Raw genomic sequence first — 25,620 nt, forward strand, 5'->3', positions numbered from 1 at the left:
TTTTTCCAACCCTGGCATCGCATCAGTCTTTGTTTTTTTGGCTTTTGTTTTTTTTTTTTTTTTTTTTTCTCTCCATGTGTTTGCTTGAGGGAGAGAGAAGTATAACAGTATTATGGAGTTGCTCACAAAAAAAAAGTAGTTGGGGAAACTGGTACATGATTCTCTGCTCTCCTGACTGCAGTGTCAAGATATGAACTCTACTTGGTGGTAAAACCACCTAATGGTGGGATTGGAGATGAAGGGCTGAATACATGAAGTATCTGGGAGGAAAAAAAAATAGAGGTTTTCCTTGTAACTTCTGCAGAGATACAGAAAGACTGAAACTGTCATAATGACAGTGCATGGGCAGACTCCCAGCAGCTTCAGTGAAAGAGGAGGCAGGCCATGTGTGCATAGCAGTCTAATTGCATTTCTGCATTGTTTATGTCAGGGTATTAATAAGGGATTGAAAGGCAGAATCATTAGGATGTGCTTGGACAGATGATCAGGGGGAACCAGATTTGGAACATCAGTGAGGTATGTGAAATGAACAAGTAGAGAACAAATGTTAATTGTACTTAATTTAGGAATGTACTGAACCACCCAAATTTAATTGTTGGATGTCTGCAAATGTTGATGCCCGTTAGTTTGTCCACAGCGACTGGTTTTGTTCCCCGTGCCACCTTCTATTTTCAGGAAGGGAAAGTCTGAGTCTTTGGAGCTGGTATAAGTAGGTCAGATGCCATTAACAAACAGGTAGTTCTAAAATGCCTTTGTTTAATTTGGCAGGTGGCTGGATCCTCAGCTCTACATTCACACTGGCTGAGGGTCTGGCTGGTGGCCTTTGTGCCTTCCACCCTGTGTTACAAGAAAATCTTACAGTAATCTAGTAATGTAAAGGTACTTATGGGTACACCAAAAATCATACTAGCTATTCCCTTATTTTGGTGTAGTAGGGGAAATAAATTAGTGTAAATAAAAGTCACACACTGTGGTTTTTTACATAACCTTAAAAAAATGCACTGGAACTGTCATGAGTGTACATTGCAGCAGCATGGACTTCCAGGAAATTTGAAGCCAAAGGGAAGAGAGGAATGAAACAGCATCTGATCTGCTTCAGCCTGAATAAGCAGTATGCTCAAGTATCTCATTCTGCACTTTCGCTGGGAGCCAAAAGCCAATGCTTGCTTGTGAACACATTCTTTCCTCTGAGTAGAGCTGTATCCTTGTTTTCAGTCATTATTATGGTATTTAAAATATTTTTTTAATATTTTGATTGCAAAATGCTGTTCGAATCAGACCTGGCACATAGATATGTGCTTGTCAAATACATGCTTTACAGCAAGTACAGTTTACTCCTGTCTGTCCTCAGGGTTACACACTGATGAATTTATTCTGCAAGTATAAATTACTTCATTATGGGTCTTAGTTGAATCAGAACCTTAAGATTTCAAGTTTCAACACTGCTAGTTTCCAAATCACTTTAAATCAAATTTTAAAAGAAATTAAAAGAAGAAGCATTATATTTTTTAATTTGTCACTGATCAATCTTCAAACATTAGAACTACAGCAAGATCCAGATGGTCAGGGATGCTCTGCTTAGTATCACGCTTTTATTCTCACTTGCCTGTGTTGGGGTTTTTTTCACCTGCTCTTCCTTTTATTTTTTCCCAGTTTCTTTCTTTTCTTCTTGTTGTGTTGTTCACAGGGTGGTCTCTTGGCTTTTCTATGTGCAGTCTGACACCTAGCCTTAAGGAAAAACACGTAAGGGTCACGTAGGTGGTGGGATGTTTCTGCTTGATCTTTTACTCCGTGTGGCCCAGCCCATAGGAAATAAAGTGTGTGACTGGCTGTACGTGGGGACTGCACGACGTGAGCGAGGCCCCGCACGCTGGCGGTGTCCGAGCCAGTGGGGCGTCCCAGCCCGTAGCCAGAAGCCTGCTCCTGCACTAGCAGGGGCTCCTGGCCAAAGGAAGGCACCAGATCAAACTCTGTGTGTGCTTAGGCGTGATTATGAATGGAGTACTATTACTGGATTGAGTACACCTTTTACAAAAATATACAAACTGTAGTTAGCATCCTCTTTCCTTTTATGTGTATGCCTTTCAAAAAGCCTTTGCAGAAGACTTTGAACAGACATGTGAGGTAGGATCGTGCTCAGAAAAAATATTCAGTTAAAAAATAGAAAACAGAGGTTAAGAGGGAACAACCAGTTCTTGCAGCTTAGGGAGGTGATCGGTGAAGTTTTTCAGGAGCTGCTGCTGGGGTCTGTACTTGTCAACATGTTCAGGAATAACCTGGAAAAGGTGGTAAGGAGGTGACAGAGATTGCTGATGATGCCAAGTTATTCAGGTTTGTAAGGATGAGGAGCTGATTGCAAAGAAATGCAGAACTCTATGAATCTGGGTATCTCAGTGAAAAGGTGGCAGGTGAAATTCACTGAAGATAAATGTGCATGATGTACATAGGAAAAAAACAATCTTGCTTTCGTATGTAAAATGCATGTTAAAAAGCTGTTGGCTGATCACTACTACTACAAAGAGAGATCTGAGTGTTGTGATAGATGGGTTTGTGAAAGTGAGCACCACCATCATGAGTGATGATGAAAAAAAGAAAATCAAGTGTTAGGAATTACCAGGAAAGAAATAAAGACCGCAATACAGAACACCATGGTATCTCCACAAATCCATAAATTACTGACATCTTTTATATTATGAGCATTTCTGATCCTTTCGTTTCAAAGGATGCAGCCAAACTGGGAAGTACACCAGGAATAGCATCAAAACGGATCAAAGGTATATCAGGGAATGAGAGGAATGTGTGAAAGATGAGTGAAGAGCAAGGTCAAGACTCTTGCAGACTGAAAAAGAGGTGACTTGGGAGCTACAGGATAGAGACCTACAGACTTGTGAAGGACTCAGGTCTGAGGATCAGTTGTGTATGTCTTTTCGAGTTCAACAGGTAGGGGCCATTAGATGAAGACAGGAGGAGCAGAATTTGGAACAAAAAAAGGATGTAGCAGTGGATAGCATATCTGTGAATCTCCTTGCCAGAGGATTTTGGGGGTTTGAAAACTTTCCACAGTCTTGGAAGAGAAGTGTAGAAACAGTCTATACTGCGGGAAGTTCCTGAGCTGACAATAATTGGTGACTGGGGGAGTATTAGGAGGAAATATCTGAAGTTAGTCCCGCTCTTACTCATCCCCAACCATCTGCATATGGTCATTGTTGGGACAGGATATGGGGTAGATGGATCCTTGGTCTTACATGCATGTCTGTCAGTATTTTCTCTTCCTGTTTTCCCTCTAATTAACTCCCCTCTCTCCTTAAAAATGTTTCCCTCCATTCTTTCTCATCCCTTCCTTGTTTTCTGCCTGCACTTCAGTCCCTCACTCCAGTCAGCCCAGAGTTTCTCCCAGACCCCTACTTGAAGAGAAATTAAAAACAAATTATCTTAAAAAACACAACCTAAGTGGATCAACAGCTCCTCTGTCTCCTTTGCTTATCGCTGGAAAAAGGAAAGGGTGAGAGTTGTGCTTCCAGCTTGTCAGCAAGATGGGCAGTATGAAGGACTATGCAAATAGGCTGCTAAAGAGTTACTCCTTTCTAGAACCAAGAGGATCCAGTTAGGACAGCAAAGGAAAGAAAGGGAATTTTGGCATTATGAGAAGGAAGGTGTTGTGGATACATGGATCTTGGAACATTATAGATGTAAGGTTATGTCTAGAAGTTGAGTGAGCTATTAGAAGTGACTTGTGCAAGGAAAATAACTTACACTAAAAGGATCTGAACAGTATTTATTTATAGGGAACATAAACTGGAAATAAAAGAATTGAGTGCAGGGGTGGGCATTGTATGTAGAGGTTTTGTGGACTTTCCCTTTAGGATTCTGACTGTTCAACCAAATCGCAGGACGTTCTTACTTGCAGTACTATGGACTCTCAAGATCAAACACTTTTTTCCCCTGAAAGAAATTCTAGGTGCCTGTGGAAATGTGATGTGATTTCTGTAGTTCCAACCAACATCCTGCTTCTTTGTGCAGGACATGATTTTTGCTTTTGCACAGAGAAAGTGGAGGCTGACTCACAGTGACTTCATGGGAGATGAGAGTGATTACAGTTTAGTAAAGGAAGGAATAGAGGTGTACAACAAGGAAGGTAGGTTTGGCAGAAATATGATAGTATTCTGTGTCCATGAAGAATGTTAAGCAGTGTGAAGCAGAAAATTGAGGGTCAAGAAGCAAAATATAATTTTCTGATAAGACAAGGTGAGAAAATTTCAGATAACCTCAGTATGCGTAGGCACCTGAAAAAGACTTCCAAATGCTGTTTTGTTCCCTAGTGGTCAGAGGTCTCAAGTACTGACAAAGAAGTGGGAAGCAAAATGGGTTTTTTGGTGACCCTCAGCCTCATTTGCATTTTTTGTTGTGAGTAACTGTTGTTTCAGGGTGCCCAGGTGTCCAGTTATAGAAGTGATTTTTTTCCTGTGGAAATCTGAGTGTGGGCTGATGAAATACATAAAGTAGGGGTACGTAACGTTGCTGTTGATCTTACTGCTTCTTTTGAGATAGGTCAGATCAATCAGCTTTCCATGTAGCAAACTGGAATAGCTAAGGGCAAGCCATAATGTTTGGAAAGGATGAGTATGAAAGGGAAACACCATCCAATTATCTGGTTGCATATCAATAATAGCAAGAAAAGCAATGTGCAGCTATCAAATGCTTCCTTTTTCGACAGAGCCATGGAAGTACACAACAAAGCTCTAAGTGCCATCTACCCTGCTCTTTTCAAAGATACTCCCCAGGAGAATGAGGCTTTTGGGACATCAGGGATCTCCCCTAGAGAGTGTAGGGGAGTTTCTCTCCAAATATCCCCCTCAATGGGATATTCTACATCCTACAAAACAGAAAACAACTCAGTCCTCCCTCTGGCAACTGAGAAGTGCACCAGGGCCCCATTCCAGCCTAATTCATAGAGGCCACTTAGAAATCCTCCATCTGACCTGCAACTTGTCAGTGAATAATGTCTCAGCATGGTGTCCTTGATGACAAGTTGCACCCTCACTGGAGACAGAGGAGTATTGTTGCTGCACTCTCGGAGTCATGAATGTGTCTGAAGTGAGATGGGCTGGTGAGGTCCCACCTGCTCTTGATGGGCAGGTGTTGACACTGTGATGGGAAGCTGTAGGGAACAGAGACAGTAGGAGCAGAGAGGAGAAGGAGACTGGGAGGGAAGGAACCTGCACCCCTTTCACTAGGATTGCTTGTTTGGTATCCTTTGCTAAGGTCCTAAATAAATATAAATAAACAGTGTAAAATATATCCAGTTCCTACCGCTTGTAGTTTTCCTCCTAGCCCCACTAACCCACATATTAGGGAAGGTTCTTGGGATGAGCTCCCAGCTGCAGTTTTGCCGGTAGTTCAACCTCTAACTGATTGGTTTTGACCTAGAGCAGGAACACCTGGACCATAGCTTCTTAGAATCACAGAATCACATGCACAGACAAAGCTGGCGGGGGGCCAGCACATGTTCTCCTTCCCCCACCCCCATAAAGCACGTTTTACAAACTGTACATGCTCCCTGCTACTATTTTTCCTCTCTGTTTCCTGCTTCAAATTGACTCAGTATTCCCAAGGGCACGTGGCTACACCAGCCCTGTACTACCAATCGCATGGCACTGGATGCTGAGACACAGAACAGGCATGGCCCAAGTCATTCATTTTTTGGTAACTTCCAAATAAAAATCAGTTCCTATGTATTCTTTACAATTCTAGGAGTTTCCAGAGTTCCTTTCTTAACATTAGTATCGTCACCATTGCCTCTTGAAAGATGTGAGTCAGCCCAACTTGAATTTGTAGGAACATTGCCCTGACGTTGCTAGGAATTGTTGCCCTAAAAAGAGGATAGATGCTGAGAAAAGTATGGTGACTGCCATTAATCCCTCTAAAAAATGAGCGCTGTTGGTGACAGGATGGTTTCCTCTCCCTCTCAACAAATGCTACCCCAGTGAATGAGAGCATGAGTGAGGCTGCCAGGGGCTTTGCCAAGAGGAATGCTTAGAGAGTTGAATGAGATGTTACACGAGGTAACAATTGCAATGGCCTCTGGAATCACACAGGAGAGCTTGGGAGGGAGAAGCTGGTAAGACAAGGAGACAGAAGATGAGTATTTTCCAACTGATGTGGACTGAGGCTCTTTCACTGGTATTTGTTGTTGTGCTGCTTGAACTGAAAACTGCAGTACTGTCTTTGGGACGGGGAAGATGTGTCTGGATAGGCTGGGTCTGGGGCTTTCAGTCAGAACTGTCCTACTCAGGGTCAAACCATGCTATGAATAATGGGACAAATTGCTTACCTCAGCTCCCATGCTCTGCTGTAAATCAGTGAGGAGCTTTTCTTCTGAGACCAATAGTTTCAAAGGCAGGACTTTAGCTTGGAGCTGGTTTGTAGTTTGATTTCAGTGAAATACATCAAGATGACAAGAAATACACTCTTACCCTGGAAAATTTTCCCTGTTGGTAGTTATAAATACACCACACTATTGTGCTTGGCGTGCTGCATGCTAATAGAAGCGAGGGCTCAGAAACTCATTAGGAAAGGGAGCGGGCCGTGGAGCGGAGCGAGGACAGTGTGAAGCGAAGGTTGATCACCACAGCCTTGTCCAGAATAGGCCATGGGAGTTTTCTTATCTCGCTTTGGCAGGAGGTGCTGCTAGCTTCCTGTGCGAAATCATGAGCATATGCTGCTTTCCTCTTGTTGTTTGGCTTCCTCCGCTACACAAGACGGTTCCCAGCACTGTGATTATCTTTGCATCTTCAAACATGGCACACTCTGCTTCCTCAAGGGCTTGATGTATTCTTGAGTAGCAGGCTGGCTCCCCTCCCCCCATCCACTTCTCCAGGGCCCCTGTGGGTGCCAACTCCACACATCACAGACCTTTTATAAAGCTGGACTTACTTCTGGTTGCATAAGCCACCCCCAGCCTCTGCAAATTCATGTAAATTCACGGAGCTCTGGGCGATGAGCAGGTCTGACAGCAGAACTCGCCCTACCACAGGCAGAGCCACTCTCACCCCTCTTTCTCCCTGTGCTGGGCTTCTCTGAAAACCTTACAGAGAATTAGTGGCTCCTGTTTTTACAAAAGAATAGCCTTTTTCTCAGGCTCTTGACACAAAGGCCGATGAGTGCCTGTGCGGGCGCACACCTGCAAATGTGCACGCCAGCACGCATGCAGGCACATGGGAAAAACTACTTAGGGCGTGATAAACCTGAGAGCTCTGCTTTCACCAGCGCTCGACTAAGGCAGCAGAGTCTGATTACCTCGCTCCAAGGTTGTGTAACTTCTAGAAACTTAGGTTTGTACACAGCCCGTTAGCACTTGTTATGTGGGATCTCTACACGTGCAGAGTTGCACCCACAAAGTAGAAATATGAAAGGGTCTGCAGGGACACAGGTGAAAGAAGTGCTTAGAAATGTGCTGGCAGATATCAGCTTGTTTATCAATCCCTGCACACACTACGTGCTTTTTCATTAACCTGGCGGTAACCCTGCTGTAAGATTTCCTGAAGATGCAAAGCACTGAGGCTCGTCCCACAACAAAACACTTCAGGAATTCACGTGCTCTGGAGATATCTGGAGTAAGATTAAAGTATCTAAAATTCAGTAGGATTCCCTGGAAACACAGACAGTTCTTGCTAAAAAGGCAATGGCCTTGTTATTTTACTGCGTGGGCAGTTTGAAGAAATTGGTGATTTCCTTGAAATCAGAAAAATATGTAGCTGATGTTATGTGAGGACACATGCTATGAAACATCAATCGAGTTAACTGGAAGATGATTGCCTATTTTGGTTCCAGCCAGCAAAGATTTTTGTGTTTTCAGTTTTCTCTTTTTCTCTCCAAGCATCTGTGCTTAACACAAACATTTGGTTTGATGATTACATCTAAGTTCAGCAGAACCTTTTCTCTTTCTGCTACAAAATGCCAGTTGTTAGAAGGTGAGGTCACATTAAGAGGCAGGACTCCTGACTAATTTTTCCCTTCCCCATCTCTACCTGATGCTGCTGGCTTAGGCAGCGTTCTTCACATGGCACCCCAGGCAGCAGTAAGAGGTGGGATGACTTGGAGTACTAACCTGAGTAGCCAGCTCAGAATAGTGGACTCAGCTCATGTGCTGTCCCTGAGCTATTTTAGTGTATTTGAGGTTAAAGTGAAGGGATTTGGCAGCTGATGAGAGAAAGCATCTGGTTCTGCACCCAAAGGGATGAGTCTGAGTTTTGTCCTAGACTCTGCCTGGCAGCTGTGCTGCAACTGATCTGCAAACATTTGTTGGTCCAGCAGCCAGTGGAGCTGAAGTAGTGTGTACAACAGTACTCACATCTCCAGCTGTGTGCTGTTGGATGTAGTATTTTCAGCTTGATTGTGACTCCTTTTTTATTAAAACCATGGACAACAGCTATGACATGTATTCGATTTTCTACTCTAATTGCATTAACATTGTAATCGCCAGTTCGGATATAGAATGGAATGTGACGTCAGTAGAGTTCACATATGTGCCTCCAGGGCCAATCAAGCACTTTACATGTGTTTTTCTTGTTATTGTGATGCTATTGTAGTTATGATGGTGGTTTGCTTTCTGGTATTAATGAGTAATCAGCACCTCATTGTGCTAAGCATCAACAAAGACATAACACTGTCCTCATCCCTTAGACATGGCACACTAAATGTATATGGTCTTTTTAAGGAATTGTGAGGAAGAGTATAATAATAGCAACTGAGTCTGGAGGCTCCAGAGCTGTAAGAAAGGAAATTGGTGATGCTTTTCTGAGTTGCACAAAGAGCTTCTGAATATGCATTATGCCTTCTCTCTGTCCTTTACCAATGTATGTTTCTCTGTAAGGACTTCTATGTTAAAGAGTACAAAATTTCAGCAATGTAACAAAGAAACATAAATGCATTCCGTGGGGATAGGAAAAAAAATTAGGAGGCACTTTTTGACACAGGTGAAGTGAGATTTTGTTGTCTCTATTTTCCTGTACAGATTACATCCAGTCACAAAGATGTGCATTTGATACTGCCTGTGTGCCTGGCATCGTAAATTGGGTTCTGATATCTTCTATGGCATGAAAATGTTACCAGCTCAGCCAAATTATCATGCCTTTTGCGTTGTATTCTTGTTACAGAACCAGATTTCTTAAAGCATTAAATGTGCAAAGTAAATGGCATCTACCTTTCTGAATAATTGTAACCATTTTTTCTCCTCTGAATGTAACAAGTGCCCATACTAATGCAGCTGTTTTTCATCCACCCTGGCCTCAACAATCATGTATTAGAAGTTGGCTTTTAAACCAAGTCTGAAAGAAGTGTAGATAGCCATGCTATTGCTCCCTGTCCTCTCTCCATGCATGAATCTCCACTGCCTTCTCCTGGGATTTTTTTGTCTTTTCTGACACACTGATCCTTTCAATGCACATTGTGAAATTTGGGCAGCCCAAGCTAGTTTCCATGTCATTATTTCTTTAAGCTGTAATATCTGCTCAGACGTTGGCCAGTTTGACGCAAAGCTGCACAATTAAAAACAAGCGTGTAAAGTTGGTGTACCATTGATATTCTAAACGACACAAATTTTAAGCAAACTGCAGAGTTGGCTGAAGGGAAATGAACCTCATTCTTTGGTCAGGATTGCATCACATTCTATTTTCCAGTCACTGGGCTTTAAAGTTCGTTTCTCCAAACAACTGTTATACAAACCAGAACTATTTGATTACAGATACTACAGCCATTATCTTTCAAATCCAAGAAACACAGTGTATTTGAAAGAACTTCATGCAGCTGAAGGGTTAATCTCTGCCAGTGAAGCTGGAACTGAACAAGCAACAACTAAATTCTGGATGAAAAACTGAACTAGATATTCTCAAAGAAGAACAGAGTCAGGCAGCACATAAGAAGCATTCCAATGTGTTTATTTCCATGTGTACCAAATCAGACTTTAAGAAAAAAATTAGTTCTACCATGACCACACCTGAATGTTCTGATTACAAGCCAATTTGTTGCATTAGGCAAAACCATTTTTTCTCTGGGACTTCCATTCATTAAGAAGAATTTTATTTTTTTCCAGTTAAATGATCATTTAAATCCCTTTGCAATTTAGGTACGTTAAGTTTAGTTTAAATTTGTTTTGTTAATTTGCAGGATTATGCTTATTTTTACTGTGTGTCTTGTAATCATTGAACCTCAGTATTAATATCTTGGCATTTTGTAAACAGAACTAAAAAAAAAAAAATCAGAAGTAAAAACTGGCATCGTTTTTTGTTAAAACAAAAAGAACCTGCACAGAGTAAAAGAGCATCCAATGCATTATGGAATGGATCTTGGAACAAATATAAAAATAGTATGAACTCATGTTTTGGCAATGTCTGAAAACAGGAGCTTTGGAATTGGGATGTTGGTCTTGTACAGCCCTATATTTAGGCTCTGACTATAAATTCTGACCTCTGAGTTTGCAGTGGGTTAACTGTGAACACTGATGCCAGAGAGCAAATATTCAAGGAGGGGCTGTGGAAGTGAATCTGATTATCAGGCTCCAAACCTCAAGATTTAATGAGAAGTAATTATACTTGCCTGGTCATCACAGCACCTGTAGTTTTCCTGACTAATCACTGTTTTCAAAACAATTGCTTTGTTTTATGTGTTCAATTTCTATCACCAAATCAGTTAAATTTCAATTTTTATTGTCTTCAGGCATGGATTTTGCTTTCATACTGAAGGATCTTTCATCCTGAAAGCTGGCAGCCACGTAGGAAACAGGATCCAGAGCATCTCTGAGCGAACGGCTGTAATAGAGGGCAAAAATAAGGTATGCTTCCTAGGAGCAGATAACTTTTCTGTGTGACAGCATGTGTTGAAAAGGCACTGTAAGATGCTTTGAGAACAAGGTAACAGAGAAGAAGCCAGTATTTTGATATTGTTTGGATTTGAGGACCTGCATACATGCAGATAACTTTCATACTTGGTATTTATCTGCTGAGAGGCAGAGATGTATTTTTTTCTGGAGGCAGTCATATTAAGGTAAGTGACATACCAAGAGAGTGTACCAGCGGGATTCACTGTATCTGCTCTCTTAGTCATAGCCTGAAGTATCTTGGGGTACCTCAGGAGCACAGGGGCAGGGTTCCAGGCCATCTTTGCTTCATTTTGTGCAATTGCACAATTTCATGTTGTTTTTTCTATGAGAATTAAACTATTTACTCTCATCAGTGAGTTTATTCACAGATGTGGTCCTAGATGATTAGATGGCCAAGTCTTCTTTGGAATAAATTCTGAAGAGCCAAGAGAATCCAGATTACAGAAGCAAAGTTTAAGAGAGATTTCAGTCAGAGACAGCAAGATGGGATTTATTCCAGCAGTGTTGATCATCTAAATTTTAGGTGTTAGTCTAAGTCAAGCATCCCTTTATGGGCCATGGGGAGATGCAGATAATTCCAAAGGGCGTGTGGACCTGTAGTCTATTGGTGTCTAATGTGGAAGAGAAAGCCAATGAGATTACCTTGCCAAGGGCTAAGGAGGGCTGTCCATCAGTTAAAGCCTTCAAATCAAGGATACCGTAGATCAGCTGCACTTCCCTGGGATAGACATGAGACTGATTTGGTGTGGTTGGGTGGTCTGTGCTTCTGAGCAGCTCAGGTGAAGATGTACAATGCTATGACACTGTCACAGAGTCTGTTCTCACAGGTTAGTTTGGTTTGTGACAATAATACCTGAAGAGATTATAAATTTTAAAGCCTATCTTACTCTAGGCCTTTCACTTTTAGTGACATCAAAATGCTTTTTGTAATTCTAAGGGCACTGGGGTTATAGGTCTCTTTTCCTTGATGGCTTTTCAGTTTCCTGAATATGAAAATGGGTATAAACTGTAGTTACTCTCATGTCAAGGCCTTTTCACACACCGCAGAATAAACAGGGTTTTACATGCAGCCAAGAATCAGATCTGGGACTGCATTTTCTCCTGCTGTTATATTATTTAGAAAGTATCACAGGTGTTCATGGCACCATTCCAGCACATGGGAACAGCCTGGATCCCAGTGAGACATTTGCCCTATTTAGCTGTCCAGCTCTACGTGCTTAAAGATCAAGGCGAAGATGGGAGCAAACAGTTTCCTAGGGTGGACTATCATAGGAAAGCACACGAAAAGTGAAACATAAGGAGGGATTTGAAGGAGGAAAGGGAAATCATTTCAGGCACAGGAAGACACTGTCTATTCCAAAGGGGGAATGATGAACAAGATGCTAAGAATCAGTTATTTTCCAGCAGTCATATAGCCGTGCTGTGGGTGCAGTCCTACCTGTTCACAGGGTGCAGAAGGAGCTGTCTAATGACCAGATCTCATTCTCCTTGTGTACCATGTATTTTGGAGACAGTGGAAGAGGAGTGGCTAAAATGTCAAAGCAACTTCCAGTCAACAGCAAATAAATTTCTCCCTGGAGGAAGATGCTAATAATGGGTCCTTGCAGCAGAACTGCAAGTCTTTGGCAAGCAGCCCTTTTTGAAAAATGTGCCCAGAAATGAACCAAGGAATGGTCTTTGCATGGAAGGATTTGCAGTGAAACTTACTGGTCCTCCCTGGTATTCCTTGTCTTTTTGCTATTTAGTTCAACTAAGAAAGGTCTGCCTTGTTTTGCCTTGTTCCTCCTGGTCTCTATGGGGAGTGGGAGGTTGGTGAAACAATCTCTTTACTCAGCTTTTTCACAGCTTTTCTAAAGTTTCTCTACTTCTGCTGCTCTTCCATAGCTTTTCAAGCACAGCTGGATTGCTATTGTAAGTAAAAAATGCTCTCTATGCCCAGGCTCCTGGCCAAGCTGAGAGTTGCATGATTAGTGCACATACAGCTGCTCTAGAGCATCCAAGATTGTTCTTTTAAATCCCTGGGAGTCTATGGCTTTTTACTCTTTGCAGCCCAAGACTCACTCTCAGTCTCCCTGAGCAAACTCAAAGAGACAGTTCAGACAGAACCCTTGCCCATCTGCAGCAACATTGTCAGAGTGTTAATAGCACTGAGCTCACTGAATGCAGCACGTCATCACGAGTGCCTGTCTCTGATGGACTGCTACTGTGAGCAGTTCTACTCCTGCAAGCAGCTGTGAACAGCTCTCTGAGGCACTTCCACATCGGTGGTGCCCTGCTAAATAAACAGTGTCTACCCTGCTTCCACATCCCAAGACAGCAAGTGTGGTAAAAACAATCTCAAAGCTCAATGGAAACAACAAAGATGTAGGAGACAAAGAGGTAGGAAATGAATGAAGAAACTCAGAAAGTTTCACATTTGGGTTAGCATGAAAGGAGAAATGAGGGTGGTCACAGGATGAGATTATTGTAAGCAAGGGAAGAGATGAACAAGGAGTGATCAACAGGTTTCTTTAGCAATGAAGGTAGCTGCTTTCACCTTCCTAAAGTCATTGTGCCAGTTCCACATGTTTCCTGTATGTGCAACATCTAAGTGCTTCCAGTTTGGCTCTTTGCTGTGGTAGGTTGTTTGTTTGTCTGCAGTTATCAAGGTAGCCACAAGTATATTTTAAAGTTAGAAAAACCTCAAGCCCTGTGCCTGTGCAGTTAAAGTAGTGCAGGAAGCCTGCATTACATTATTCTTTGGTGACAGCGAAACTGTGACAACAGTGTTTTAGTAACATTTCCGCTAAAGCCTCTCTAAGCAGACATTGAGAAACTCGAGTGGTACAATGGAAGAACTTCGTAACACAAGCCATAATACTTAATCATAAGACAAATCTTGAAGTGATTTGCTTCCCCCACCCAAAGTTTTCATTCTCATTTTGTTGGACATTTCAGTGACTTCCTACAAAGCTGTGCTATTCTTAGGTTTATCGTGTAAACAGGTCACAGGCACTCTCCTGTCATTCAACTACTAATACCCATCACTTCTCAGTGTTCCCAGCTAAAGCTAACTGCTATGTCTAACTGAGGGCTAACACTGATTATTATTCTTTGCATGGTCAGTGTTCATTAGAATGTCAATCAGTGAATGATCTGCAATAATAAGGTACAAAGAGCTGGTGTGTTCATTGTGCCAGTGCATGCCATCAGAAGCAGTGCATGCATACAGGCATCTGTTCTCTCCTGAGCATGCGGGCACACACTAGCTTATCAACAGCTTTGGAAGCACTTGGTACACCTTGTACAAGGGTACAAGGGACAAGGTGCTGTAGGAGAAGTCAACAAGGATCCTGGGCATGGAGCATGTGCAGAAGACCACTAAGAAGGCAAGTTCCGATGGGGGAAAGCTAAAGCGTGGGCCAAGAAGAAAGAATTATAAATCCAAGGAAAGGAGACAGTAGATGAGAGGGTAGTTGAGTACAGGGAAAAGTTGGAGGGAGTGGGAGAAAATCCTCTTGTTTTTGGGACCTAACCTATAGAACCACATTTTTGAGAACCTGAAATAGAACAGAATGTCCGTGACGGCCTCATGCCTCTGCTGCTAGCAAATGTTGGAGCCCCACTGACCAATAGAAGGTACCATGAAAGCTGGGTCTGTGTCACAGGGTATGCCTCCAGGAATTGTGTATAAAGGATAGTAATGCATGAAATTGGGGTTTATCATGCATATATGTATGTGTGTGCGTGTGTGTATAAATATATATATATGGATGGATGGATGGATGGCTTTGTTTTCCACTGCATGAATACCTAACTGACACAAGTCTTTAGTGGCACTTGTGAATGACAAAGTCACTTGACTTCATGGAAAATGGAAAGTAATGGCCCTGCAACATGATTCTGTAAGACAAAATTTAGACTCACCCTTGTGCATCTCTGTCTTGGCTGGCAAAGATGGTGGTAGTTTTAAAAATTGTAACCCTCCAAAGCGGAGTGCTAGATAGTCACAGGAGTCAATCCTTCCTGGACATGACTGATAAGTGTAATCGTGCAAAATAGAATGGTTCCATCTCTCCTGCATCTTCTGTGCCAAGCCCTAAACATCTACCTGTCTTCCAAGTTCCCACATTACTGGTGAGGTGAAGAAGTCATGTGCTGTGTCTGTTCTCAGTCCTGACACATGCCAGCTGTCTGGCCAGTACATCTGTGCAGATCGGCCATCTGGAACCCAAAGAGGAAGAGAAAGCTGTTCAGCTCACTGCAGCAACGTTTTGATCTTTCTTCTCTACTCAACAGCTGGTTTTCATGAAATGCATGAGATCTTACGAGCTTTGACTTGTCAATAAGTTTTGGACAATGGATTCAAAAATTACCGAGCACGTGGGGGAGGAGAGGATACTGGCAGACAGATGGACAGGCTGGCAGGCAGATGAATATACGGACAGTATGATCTTCCTCAGAGCCCAGGCTAAAGATAGCACTGGGAGCATCACTTGCCTCTCTTCAGCACGTTGTAACTTCTCCTGGAGCCTTCCCGAGTGCTACTAGAATTGCTGTCAACACTCCGAAGTGAATCGTTGGGAGGCACCAGCAGAGCCAAGCCCTTGGTGAGATTAAAACCAGCAGAACTTGGGGCTTGCTGCTGCTGAGCTGCGCCTCCCTCCACTCCAGAGGTTGATCCCCTCCCTTGGAGCAGGAGGGAGGTGTGAATGGAGCACTGCCTTGCCCTGGGGAGGAGGGCAGGATACTGGTCTGTGCCATGATTCTTTGCCAGCCAGCTGTGTCCCATGGACTGTTCCAGCAGGACAGCACGGGGTGCAGAGGGAAAAAGCAGCTCTGCTTGCTATATGGCAGCAGCTTGCAGAGATTTTTCTGTCTAACCTCAGGGGGAAAGTGGGTGCTCTCCTGCACATACTCATGTCCTCCTGTTGTGGATATTCTGGTGTTTCTTCTATGGCAGTCCTGAAGATGAAACGTGTTGACCAGATGTTTTGCTCTGATGCTCCTTGCCAACATGTGAGGCACGCAGATTGAATGTCTGTGGCACAAACAGACCAATCCAACAGTGAGGTACCAATATTCAGATATGGATCTTCCTAAATGATATTCCTTTAGACAAAGATAAATCCAAGTGTGTAAAGAGAGCATATTTTCATTTATTTCCTTTTTTTCTTTCAACAAATAGTCCTTCTTAAAAGCATAACTAGAAGGGAATCGGCAATAACTGACAGACTTGCACTAACCTGCTCTATGTTGAAAGGGCAGTGTTTTGTTTTGCTTTTTAAATGCTTGGGCTGTTTCAAGAAGTCAGGTCAGCAATCTCTGAGCAGAGCAAGTTTATGTCAGTGTCTACAGAGGCCTTCTGGGAGTCACATAAGAGCCAGGTTGCCAAACATTTTCTGAAGACTCCTTTTCCTTCTCTGCCATCAGCTGGAGCACTGGGAATCCTCTATCTCAGCTACTTTGAGAAAACAGAAATTCAAGCAGACCCTCCAGGGGAAAGACCAGCCCACCCTGGCTCCAAGCGCAATGATTGTGTCAGCTGCTTTGTACTCTCTTTGCCTCCCCAGTGTTTTTGTCATCAGTTTCCACCACAAACAAATCTGTAAATTCTTCTTCCGTCTCTTAGGATTTCTGCTTTGTGTCTCTTTTATTTGCCTGGCAAAGCAGCAGCAGTATGGGACTTATTTCCCTAGCCCCTGGTTTGAGATGAGCCTGTAACATAGTGCTTCAGCTGAGATGGTGGGAGTAGAAAAAAAGGACTAAAGGGCCAAAACTTTGGTGGTAAATGGGGTTTGTGGACAGATGATGCTCAAGATATTGAGCATGCCAGGAGGGATTTGCCTGTTCTGTCTGATCATGCCAACTCAGTTCAGACTTTCTGTATATAACATAGTTGCAAATCCAGAGCCTGAAACTCCCAGTTGTGATGCTAGACAATACAAGATTGCAAAAACTTTCGCTTCTTTTGCAGCAGCAGCTGTATAGAGGAACCGTGCTGCACGAACTGATCTCAAACAGCCATAGTTTCTCCATAAACAACAACATGCCATGCCTAGTTTCGTACACACTGTTTCTCGGGTGGGTTTTGGCTGGCATCCACAATGCAAAACACAGACAGCACCACTGGAGGGCTCACAAACTATTTAAAGAGATGTTATCTTATCGTTGTGACTAATTTATAAGCTAAAAGATTTACACAGAGACATGCTGTCTCTGAAATATTCTGTTCTGTTGCAAAGTCAGTCTTGCTTCCTCCTAGAACTGTGGCTTGCTCTGCCTTAGTCAAGTAAACATATCAGTGTGTGCTCTCTGGCACCAAGGCCTCCTGTGCTCATAGCATTTATTTCCCCTGCCTTCCAAAGAGACACTGCTTGCATGGGAGTTGCCTGTTGGAAGTGATCCTTGGCCCATGCTAAAGAGGTATTTGGGACCGTGTAAGTTGGTCAAAACCAAAACACTGCATAATAATAAGAAAAGGCATAGTCTGTAAGTCAGCGCAGTCATATTGCTTTAGCATAACTCTATGTGCTGTCCTCAATGTGATAGAAGTGATAAAAGTGATAATCACATCACAATGGGCTGAAGCAGTAAAACTCAAAATAGTATGTACAATTTTCCATTAAAAGATAATGCCTTATGGTATAAGGACAAAATGTATTCTGATACTTCCAAAAACTTTTCACACCTTTGGAGTAGTTGTGGGAGGGATAGTCAGCATGTGTTTTTCAGGCTCAGAAATGCTCTGCCTCTGTGTATAGTAGATTAAAGACAGGCATCCTGGAGTCAGAGAGCAAGAGCTTCATTCTCCTTCACTGTGCATGTTAGGTCACAGTTGCTTCCTGGGCAAAGTTGCTGTGAGGTAATACCAGCTAGCAGAAAAAAGGCTATTTTTTTGGTGGAAAGTCTGGGATGGCAGAAGCAGTTTTTAACCACCCACATTAGCCTTCTGTGGCAGACATTGTGGGACTTCCTTCTGGTCTGAGTTAGTGTTGATAAAACAGATGCAGGAATCCTGGTGCTGAGTTCTGTGTCCACACTTTAAAAAATTATGTTTAGAACCTGGAAGAAATTCAAAGAGAATGGCAAAATATGGACAGGGCTGGACCCACCCTTTATAATTAGAAATTTGTAGAGATCAGCCTACTGAATTTAGCAAAACAGGATGATTTTTTCTAAGGGCTGTAATTATCTATCTGGTATTACTGATCCTCTTTCATCTCACAGAAGACCCAAAAAGGTAGTTTAGAAAAATTATAGCTAGAAATGTTATGTAGTGTGTTAGCAGACAGGTAGTTGGCCACAGACACAGTTTAACAGGGTAGAGGTGCTTTTAGCATGACTTGTAGTGATTTTACCATAGTGCAGTCTTCTAAAACAAATAAGCCAAAATCAAATTATTTGCCTCAACTGTGTTTGCTCAAGTAGTAGGAAAAGTAATAGACTCTTTCTACTAAAGAATGATTTTTGGAAACCAGAAGATCTATGTTATTTAGGGGCTCAACAGGAGTTTGGAGATAGCTATGAATTCTCCCAGTAGGAGACTAAAGCAGGGCAAATGTCCAGTCAGTGTTTATGTTGAAATGTAGATAACTGGTCCTTATTTATTACTGCCTCACCCTCTTGTGCTTGTCTCTGAACTCCTGCAATCAGGCAGACTTAAAAGAATGTATTAATTGCACAGAACTTATTTTTAAGGTTTTTAGAAGAGTCAAACAATTCCAAACAGTGGGATTCTGAAGGCCCACAATTTCCTTTACCGTCCCAGCTTTGCGTGTAACTCCAGCCAAACCATGTTTTACAGAAGAAGTAAAATGGCAACAGAAAGACATAAAATGAGGCTACCAAGTTGTAACTGGGAGCACATTACACTGATGAAGTCCATGTTCATGCCTCATGTCTCAGCTCTGTAACAGAATGACATGTCAGTTCTTTCTGCATAACTTTACTCTTTTGCTTAGTGTCCGAGCCATTAGACCATGGCTTTCCATCACCCTAAAGGTATAACTCTTATTATTACAATGGTTTTTATGTTTCTTAAGGGCACATTAGGTGGTTTTGGTCCCTGGCTTTTCAAGGTCTTATCTTTCAAGTCATATAACTCCGAGAAAATAACTAGTGTGCTGGACCTCTTAAGATGGTGATAGAATATAACATGAATAAAACTGACACATTATTATTTAATTATAGAAATATTAAGTCCAAGAACAGAAAATAGTACAAAAGAGAATGGGTAAACATCTCTTTTGCTGCTGTTCTGTCTCACCTGACACATACATGGGAAAATGAAAGAGAAAGCAAATGAGTTTAGTGCCAAACGGAGTGACTTTTTTCCCCCAGCGTTATCCAAATGCCTGAGGCATGCCTCACCTACTGCCTTTGCAGTCTGGCTCTCCTACAGGCTGCTTATCTCCTCATGTGAAACACACTGTGTCATGCTTCATGTCTTGTAGATTACCATTACATCACCAGCGAGAGATAAATCAAACTCAAAGACACATTCAGAGATTTTTGGTCATGATGGCTTTGATGATATAAGGGTCACCCAAGGAGCTTATTTCCTGTTATTCTTCTCCCATTTCCAAAACTGTATATGATGACATCTCCTTTAAATAGCCCCAGAGGTGCCCATCTCTGAATGAATGGACAGAGTGGATCTTGGGTCTGCCAGTGGCGAGACTTAGGAAAAAGAGAAGGCAAGCTTTAACTGAGCTCTTGAGCCGGGGAGAACTAAACCTCTTCTTTTTTTTGCAGACTGCTAGCACTCTGGTTGTAGCTGAAGCCAAATCCTCAGGAATCTACAGCTGTGTGGCATCCAATAAAGTGGGAAAATCTGAAAGAAATGTCAGTTTTATTGTAACAGGTAAGATCTAATCCTCTATAGATTCAAACATGTTTCCTGATCCTGGGATTATAACTGTTAGGCTGTTGTGGCTTTTTAATATACCATGGTTTCAGAATTGCTGTAATGTATGCACTCGTAAGCTCATACCATGCTTTTGGGTGATGCTGGTAGGTTTCACAGCAGCTGTTCTGAATTTCTAAGATTACCAAATTGGTGAATGACGCATTCCTCCATCAAGTATCAAGCATGACACAAATTACTCACAAATACAACAATGAGTAATTCCCCATTTTGGTTAATCTCTGCAGTCATTTCATATATGAAATTTTAGTGTATTTTCATCCACCAGTAAGCCAGTTTCATGTGTGACATTTATGATGTCTACAGCCTTACTCTGTTGCCCACCTGGATGTGTCACAACACAGCATCTAGAACAGTGCCAGTGTCTGCAGCCTGCATGATGCTAGAGATGTCTGGGGTACCCCTCACAGATCTCAGGGACAATGGCAACTTACAGATGTAAAAGAGTCAGGGTACAGATTACAGAGTTTTGTTTCCTCTTCTGAGAAAGACAGCCTTGAATGTCATTTGGACCAGGGCACTGAGAATTCCTATCGTGTTATCTGTGTGCCTGAGTATGCTTTCTATTATTTTTGCATTACAAGATGTGTTTAGAGTTTTCACAAACAAATGATTTAATGTTTTACTTCAGGAATTTCTGAAAAAACCCACAATGTGTTTTTGGGAATAACTACTGCATTGTTCAGCAACGTAAAGTCTGCGCATAAAACTACAAAGGATTTGTTTTCTGTCAAAAGTTTTGTTTTGTTTATAGAGCAATAGTTTTATAAACTTAGACTGTTGGCAATTTTCAGGGTAGATCATTAAAGAAATGTAATTCATTTGAAAATATGAGAAAAAGCAAAAAGGCTAAAATATTTAGATGCTTTAATCCCCAAATCATAATCTCTGGGATTTTTATCTTGTCATTCTCTTGTTTATAATTCTGATGAGTGATTTTAGTGAAACTCATTCTATTTCTATTCTCAGAGATATCAAAAGAGAAGAGACACTCACTAGATTTAGTAAAAAAAAAAAAAAAAAGGAAAGCTACTTCACAAAGTGTTCCCCCTCCCAAACTTTGTATTTTTTAAATATTCTGACTAGCTGAATCATAGAATACCAAGTTGGAAGGGATCTCAAGGATCATTTGGTCCAACCTGTCTAGGCAAAAGCACAGCACCTTGTCCAGATGGATCTTAAGAGAATCCAATATTGGGGAATCCACCCCTTCCCTGGGGACATTATTCCAATGGCTGATTGTCCACATTGTGAAAAATGTTCCTTTTGTGTCCAATCAGAATCTCCCCAGGAGTAACTTGTACCCCTTACACCTGGTATTTTCCTTCCGTCTCCTTGTAAAATAGGAGTCCCCAGCTTCTTTGCAGGCACCCTCTAAATACTGGAACATGTTGATAAAGTCTCCCCTAAGCCTTTTCTCAAGGCTACACAAACCCAGTTCTCTCAGCCTCTCCTCATACAGCAGACTTTCCAGTCCTTTGATCATTTTTGTGGCACCTTTCCGGACCCTTTCCAGATTTTCCATGTCTGTTTTGTATAGAGGGGACCAAAACTGAATACAGTATTCTGGGTGTGGCCTGACAAGTTCTGAGTAGAGTGTCACGACTTCTTTGTCTCTGCTGGTGATGACCTTGCTGGTGCAACCCAGCAGCCTGTTGGCTTTTTTTGCCACAGCAACACACCGTTCATCCTGAGCTTGTTGTCCACCACAGGTTCCTTTCCACAGAGCTGCTGCCCATCTGAGTAGATCTGTTGACCCAGATGATCTGGTTTTGTGCTTCCAGGAGAGCACCCTTTCCTCTAACTGGTAAAATAGAAGAAAAGATAGTTTGGACACCTATACTTTTCTCTGGCACCTCCAGGATTTTGTAGTCTTCCTTGAATCTGCCCAGATTCCAGCTTGAGGTATCACTCTTGCTCACACAAAAGAGCAGCAAAGAATAATAGTCAGTGCTCCTGACAAGTTGTGGCACCTTCTCAGTAACATCTCCGGCCTTAGCTACCAGAAGGCAGCATAAGTCCCTGTCATGCCAGCAGATGGGCACCTTAGTGCCCCTAAACAGAGCATCACCCACTGCAAGCACTCGTCATCTCTTTTTTCGGTATCCACTGTTGTGCTGCTGGTACAGTTTCACCTGGCAGGCTTCGTTTGTGGGTGTCTACAGCTGTTAAAGCTCCATGTCATAGCACACTTCCACATTTAGAAAGTGCCAGTTATCTATAAATATAGAAAATTGGTAAGGAGCATGAGAAGTATAAGCAGATAAGTGACACATAGGCAGGTTGTTTGTTAAAGTACAGAAACAAGCAGAATGTCTCCATGTTCTATTAATGGAACTGACAAGAACATTTGCCACCTTGAAGATGACTCCTGTCCCCACTCTCAGTTTTGCTTTCATCCCTATCCTCACATTGTGTCTGTTTGGACATAAAGCTGAACAGCACATAGGTTTGCATAAATTAACATGCCAATGATAGTCTCATCTTTGTGTGGGTACTTCACATGAAACCTGGAGAAGTCACTGAGAGTCATTCACTGAGAATGCTGCTCTTTCAATGTGCAAGATGCTGAATTTGGCCTTCTCTAACTCTTACTCCTCAGTTTTCAAAATATGTCATGGAAGATCCTGAAACCAAATGAAGCTGTACTTTGATGGACCCCATTCACTGTATCCAAATCTCCCTTTCAAAGTTTTGATGGTGATTTTGAGTAGTTTGGTGCAGTGACATGAAGGAGTTAGTTTTCCTGCTTAGATCTAACATTCTCAAATCTTAACCAAGGATGGAAGGAAATCCTTCTCCTTGATACTAAAGCTTGCATGAGAACATGCAGAATATTGTGACTTTCCTTTGAAGAATCTTATATTGACTGGTGTTCAGAAAGAGGAGTGCCAGATTTGTTATGGCTTGGAATTTCTTAACTTCTTGACTGGTGGCAAGCATTCTTTATAGGGTGGTGAAGTTGAAATGCATTTGTACTTTGAGCTCCTGGAGCTGAGCACTTCAGTTGTGTGACATGGAAAGTCCTGATCATCCTCTGACACTCACTTGCATCGATCAAAGGCAGTGTAAATGATACTGCAGTTTGGTCCCTACAAAAATCCAGTTAGGCTTACCATAATTCTCCTCCATTGGGCTGAGACCAAACTGCCGTGGCTGGGTACAGCCTGTGTTTCACATCAAGAAACAAACACATCCAGAATGTGCTGGAAAATGCACTGAGGGAGTAAAAACCTGAGAGCCTTAAATGCTGATGGATGTGAACAGGACACTGCAAAGTATTTCCTTCTGATGAGTCCAAAACCAATACTTCAGGTTTTGTGTGACAGCTTAGGGCTAGTTTATCTTATGTTGTTGAGTCTGCTGGCGCCATTTGAAGTCAGTCTGAGCCACACAAAAGTGTCTACAAGTAAGAGAAGTGTCTAAGCAGGAGGGGATGATTCCTTTTAGGAAAGGGAGCTGCTGCCCTCTGTAAAAGTGACAAGCCAGAAATTATTCCAAAGAGCAGATGGAGACAAAGCCTGTTCTTAACAGGAAGATCCCTTTCCTTGAAGGCAACCTCCCTCAGCCCTTGTCCTGAGGGTGAGAAAATGCACGTACTCCGGTGGCGTGGCTGCAGTGCTGTGAGGAGTCTCTTTTTTGTAGGCAGAAACCATTAGGAAGGTGGTGGAGGCAGAACGTGTCCCAGGAACCCTAGTTTGGAGCTGACAAGTTCCACTCCTTCAGGGAAAGGTAAACATAAGGAGATTAGTGCCAGGAGAGAGAACCTAGGAAGAACAAGCACTTTCTTTAGTTACTGTAAATATATTTCTGGGCTTAAATTGAAACCTGCCTATCTTTTCCTAGGATGTTTGAGAGTGATATACATCATTTTATACACTGTGTATGACATGAAGACCATGGGCATTGGAGTAGCTTTCCTATGACTTCTGTTAGAAGAAGAACATTTTTGGTGTATTGTCACTGACTTAGCTCTGAAAGCAAATTATCGTTCAAGACTCGAAAGTAGCTGTGAAGCTTATATAAAAGCAGTGTAGAAAGGTGATTTCTGAAAGCTCTCCTGCTCACTGGTATGGAAACAGTCTCTATAACAACACCTTTATGCCAAATTTAATTCTATTAGCCCCCTTTCCTCCAGCCTGCCCCTTTCACTACATTTTGGCCTGTTTTGCTGGCACACAGCAGGCCTATGGGTGTGTTTGCAATTACAGAGGGTGAAACAGGAACAGCTCTGCCTTATCTCCCTGGTTTCCCAATGTCACTAAGCGCATTTTATTTTGAGATTCCTGATGGTGCTTGGCAAAGATAAACAAAATCTTCCATCAGGAAACCTGGGAGCTATTTCCACAGGAAGCTTCAAATCACTAAAGTAAATAAAACCCTTTTACATTATTCCCAGCCATGTTATTTAGCTAGCCTGAGCCTGTAACAATTGGTGAGAGGTGTCATATATTAGGAGGCTCGTAGCCTTTAAACAAGTGATTCTTTTGGAATCCTGTGCATTTTTCTTTTGTCCCTAGATTTATTCAGAAAATAGTCTTCACAGAAGGCACATTGAGGAAGAGTTCCAGATTTGACAACATGAAAGTAGTGTAACTGTATGATTCTGTTGGCATGCTCTCCCTTTAGGCTAAAAATAGTTCATTTGCCTCAGTCCCCAGGGATCTTTGGTTTCATCTTGAGAGTTTTGCTTGGCTCTTCTTAGCTTTTACTGAGTACTGGCATCTTCAGAAGCAAAAATTACCACTATTTCTAACCTGGCTTTCCCAACACACATCAGAAGAATTTGAAATGTACTGTGAGTAAGATGCAGCAATTCCTTTCTTTCAAGTACTTACCCATATTCAAAATGTTGGCCATTTGATTGGTTCTAAGTGTATCTGAATTAAATGCTTTTTAACAAAATCAAGTGTAGGATTCACTTCTTCTAACTTAAATCTTAAAGTTAAGTATCTCAGCCTAAGCTGATCATGTAGGATCTCTTTATAATTAAGCATGAGGGACCAGGATCTCCAGAATTTGACCCATCTGAAAGGGATGGTTTGCACTGCCCTCTGGAGAAGGCTGTGTCACCCCATCGGCTATAAACTTTTGCCCACATACAGAACACAGAACATCTATATTCAAGTAGATGTTTAGATTTTGGCAGCTGAGGCTAAATATAAGGTATTCTATGTATGAAGATGTTTCATCTCAATAGCACTTCCAGTCAACATGTTCTTAATTGTGATCAGAATCTGGCACCACACACTCTTACATATGAAACAGGATCCTGATGGTGGTCACTCATAAATGAGTTCATGAAATTTGAATTTTTTTTATAGCTTTGTTTGACAGAGAGAGAAAACTGGTATCCCAGTGGAATGTTAAGTGGAACAAGTCAACCCACAGGCTTTAATACCCAGTCTAGTATTTTAGTGTCATGGCCTCCATTAGGTTGATCCTTGGACTGCACACCTGAACTACAGCTGATGACAGGCACACACTTTGCTCCCACTGCAGGGGCACGATGAGTTCAACCAGCAGAAATCAGGCCTCTCCCTGGAAGGCATCTACTGTCAGGAGAAATTTCAGTTCAGGACTAGCAGGAGCTCATTTACCCTCTGTTTAGCACTCAGGGCTAAATGTGGAAAAGAGGACATTAAGGGGAACAACTGATGCCCAGCTTCCAATAGGCAGGGAGCAGTGAGCAGGTTGTACTCATGGTTCCCCTGGGAGGCAAGGCAGCCCAGTTTGCAATATGGGGACTTAGGGAGAAGCTTTCTGATGGATCAGTCAATCAATGAGAGAGGTTAATGAATGAATATGTGGGATATTATTCACTTGAGAGCTGCTT

The 25,620-nt window shown here is 42.2% G+C and overlaps 1 protein-coding gene across 2 annotated transcripts in view; it reads left to right on the forward strand.

Annotated features, from left to right (window-relative positions):
- FLT1 (fms related tyrosine kinase 1) overlaps window positions 1-25,620 on the forward strand; it is a 108,857-nt gene that overhangs the window by 42,533 nt on the left and 40,704 nt on the right. For both annotated transcript variants that reach the window (XM_017731376.1, XM_008631458.2), the window contains exons 11-12: window positions 10,714-10,828; window positions 19,613-19,721. In XM_017731376.1, coding sequence (XP_017586865.1) covers window positions 10,714-10,828; window positions 19,613-19,721 — 224 coding nt within the window. The remainder of the gene's footprint in view (window positions 1-10,713; window positions 10,829-19,612; window positions 19,722-25,620) is intronic.

Source organism: Corvus brachyrhynchos, unplaced genomic scaffold (genome assembly GCF_000691975.1).
Source record: "Corvus brachyrhynchos isolate BGI_N302 unplaced genomic scaffold, ASM69197v1 scaffold103, whole genome shotgun sequence".
Classification (NCBI taxonomy): domain Eukaryota; kingdom Metazoa; phylum Chordata; class Aves; order Passeriformes; family Corvidae; genus Corvus; species Corvus brachyrhynchos.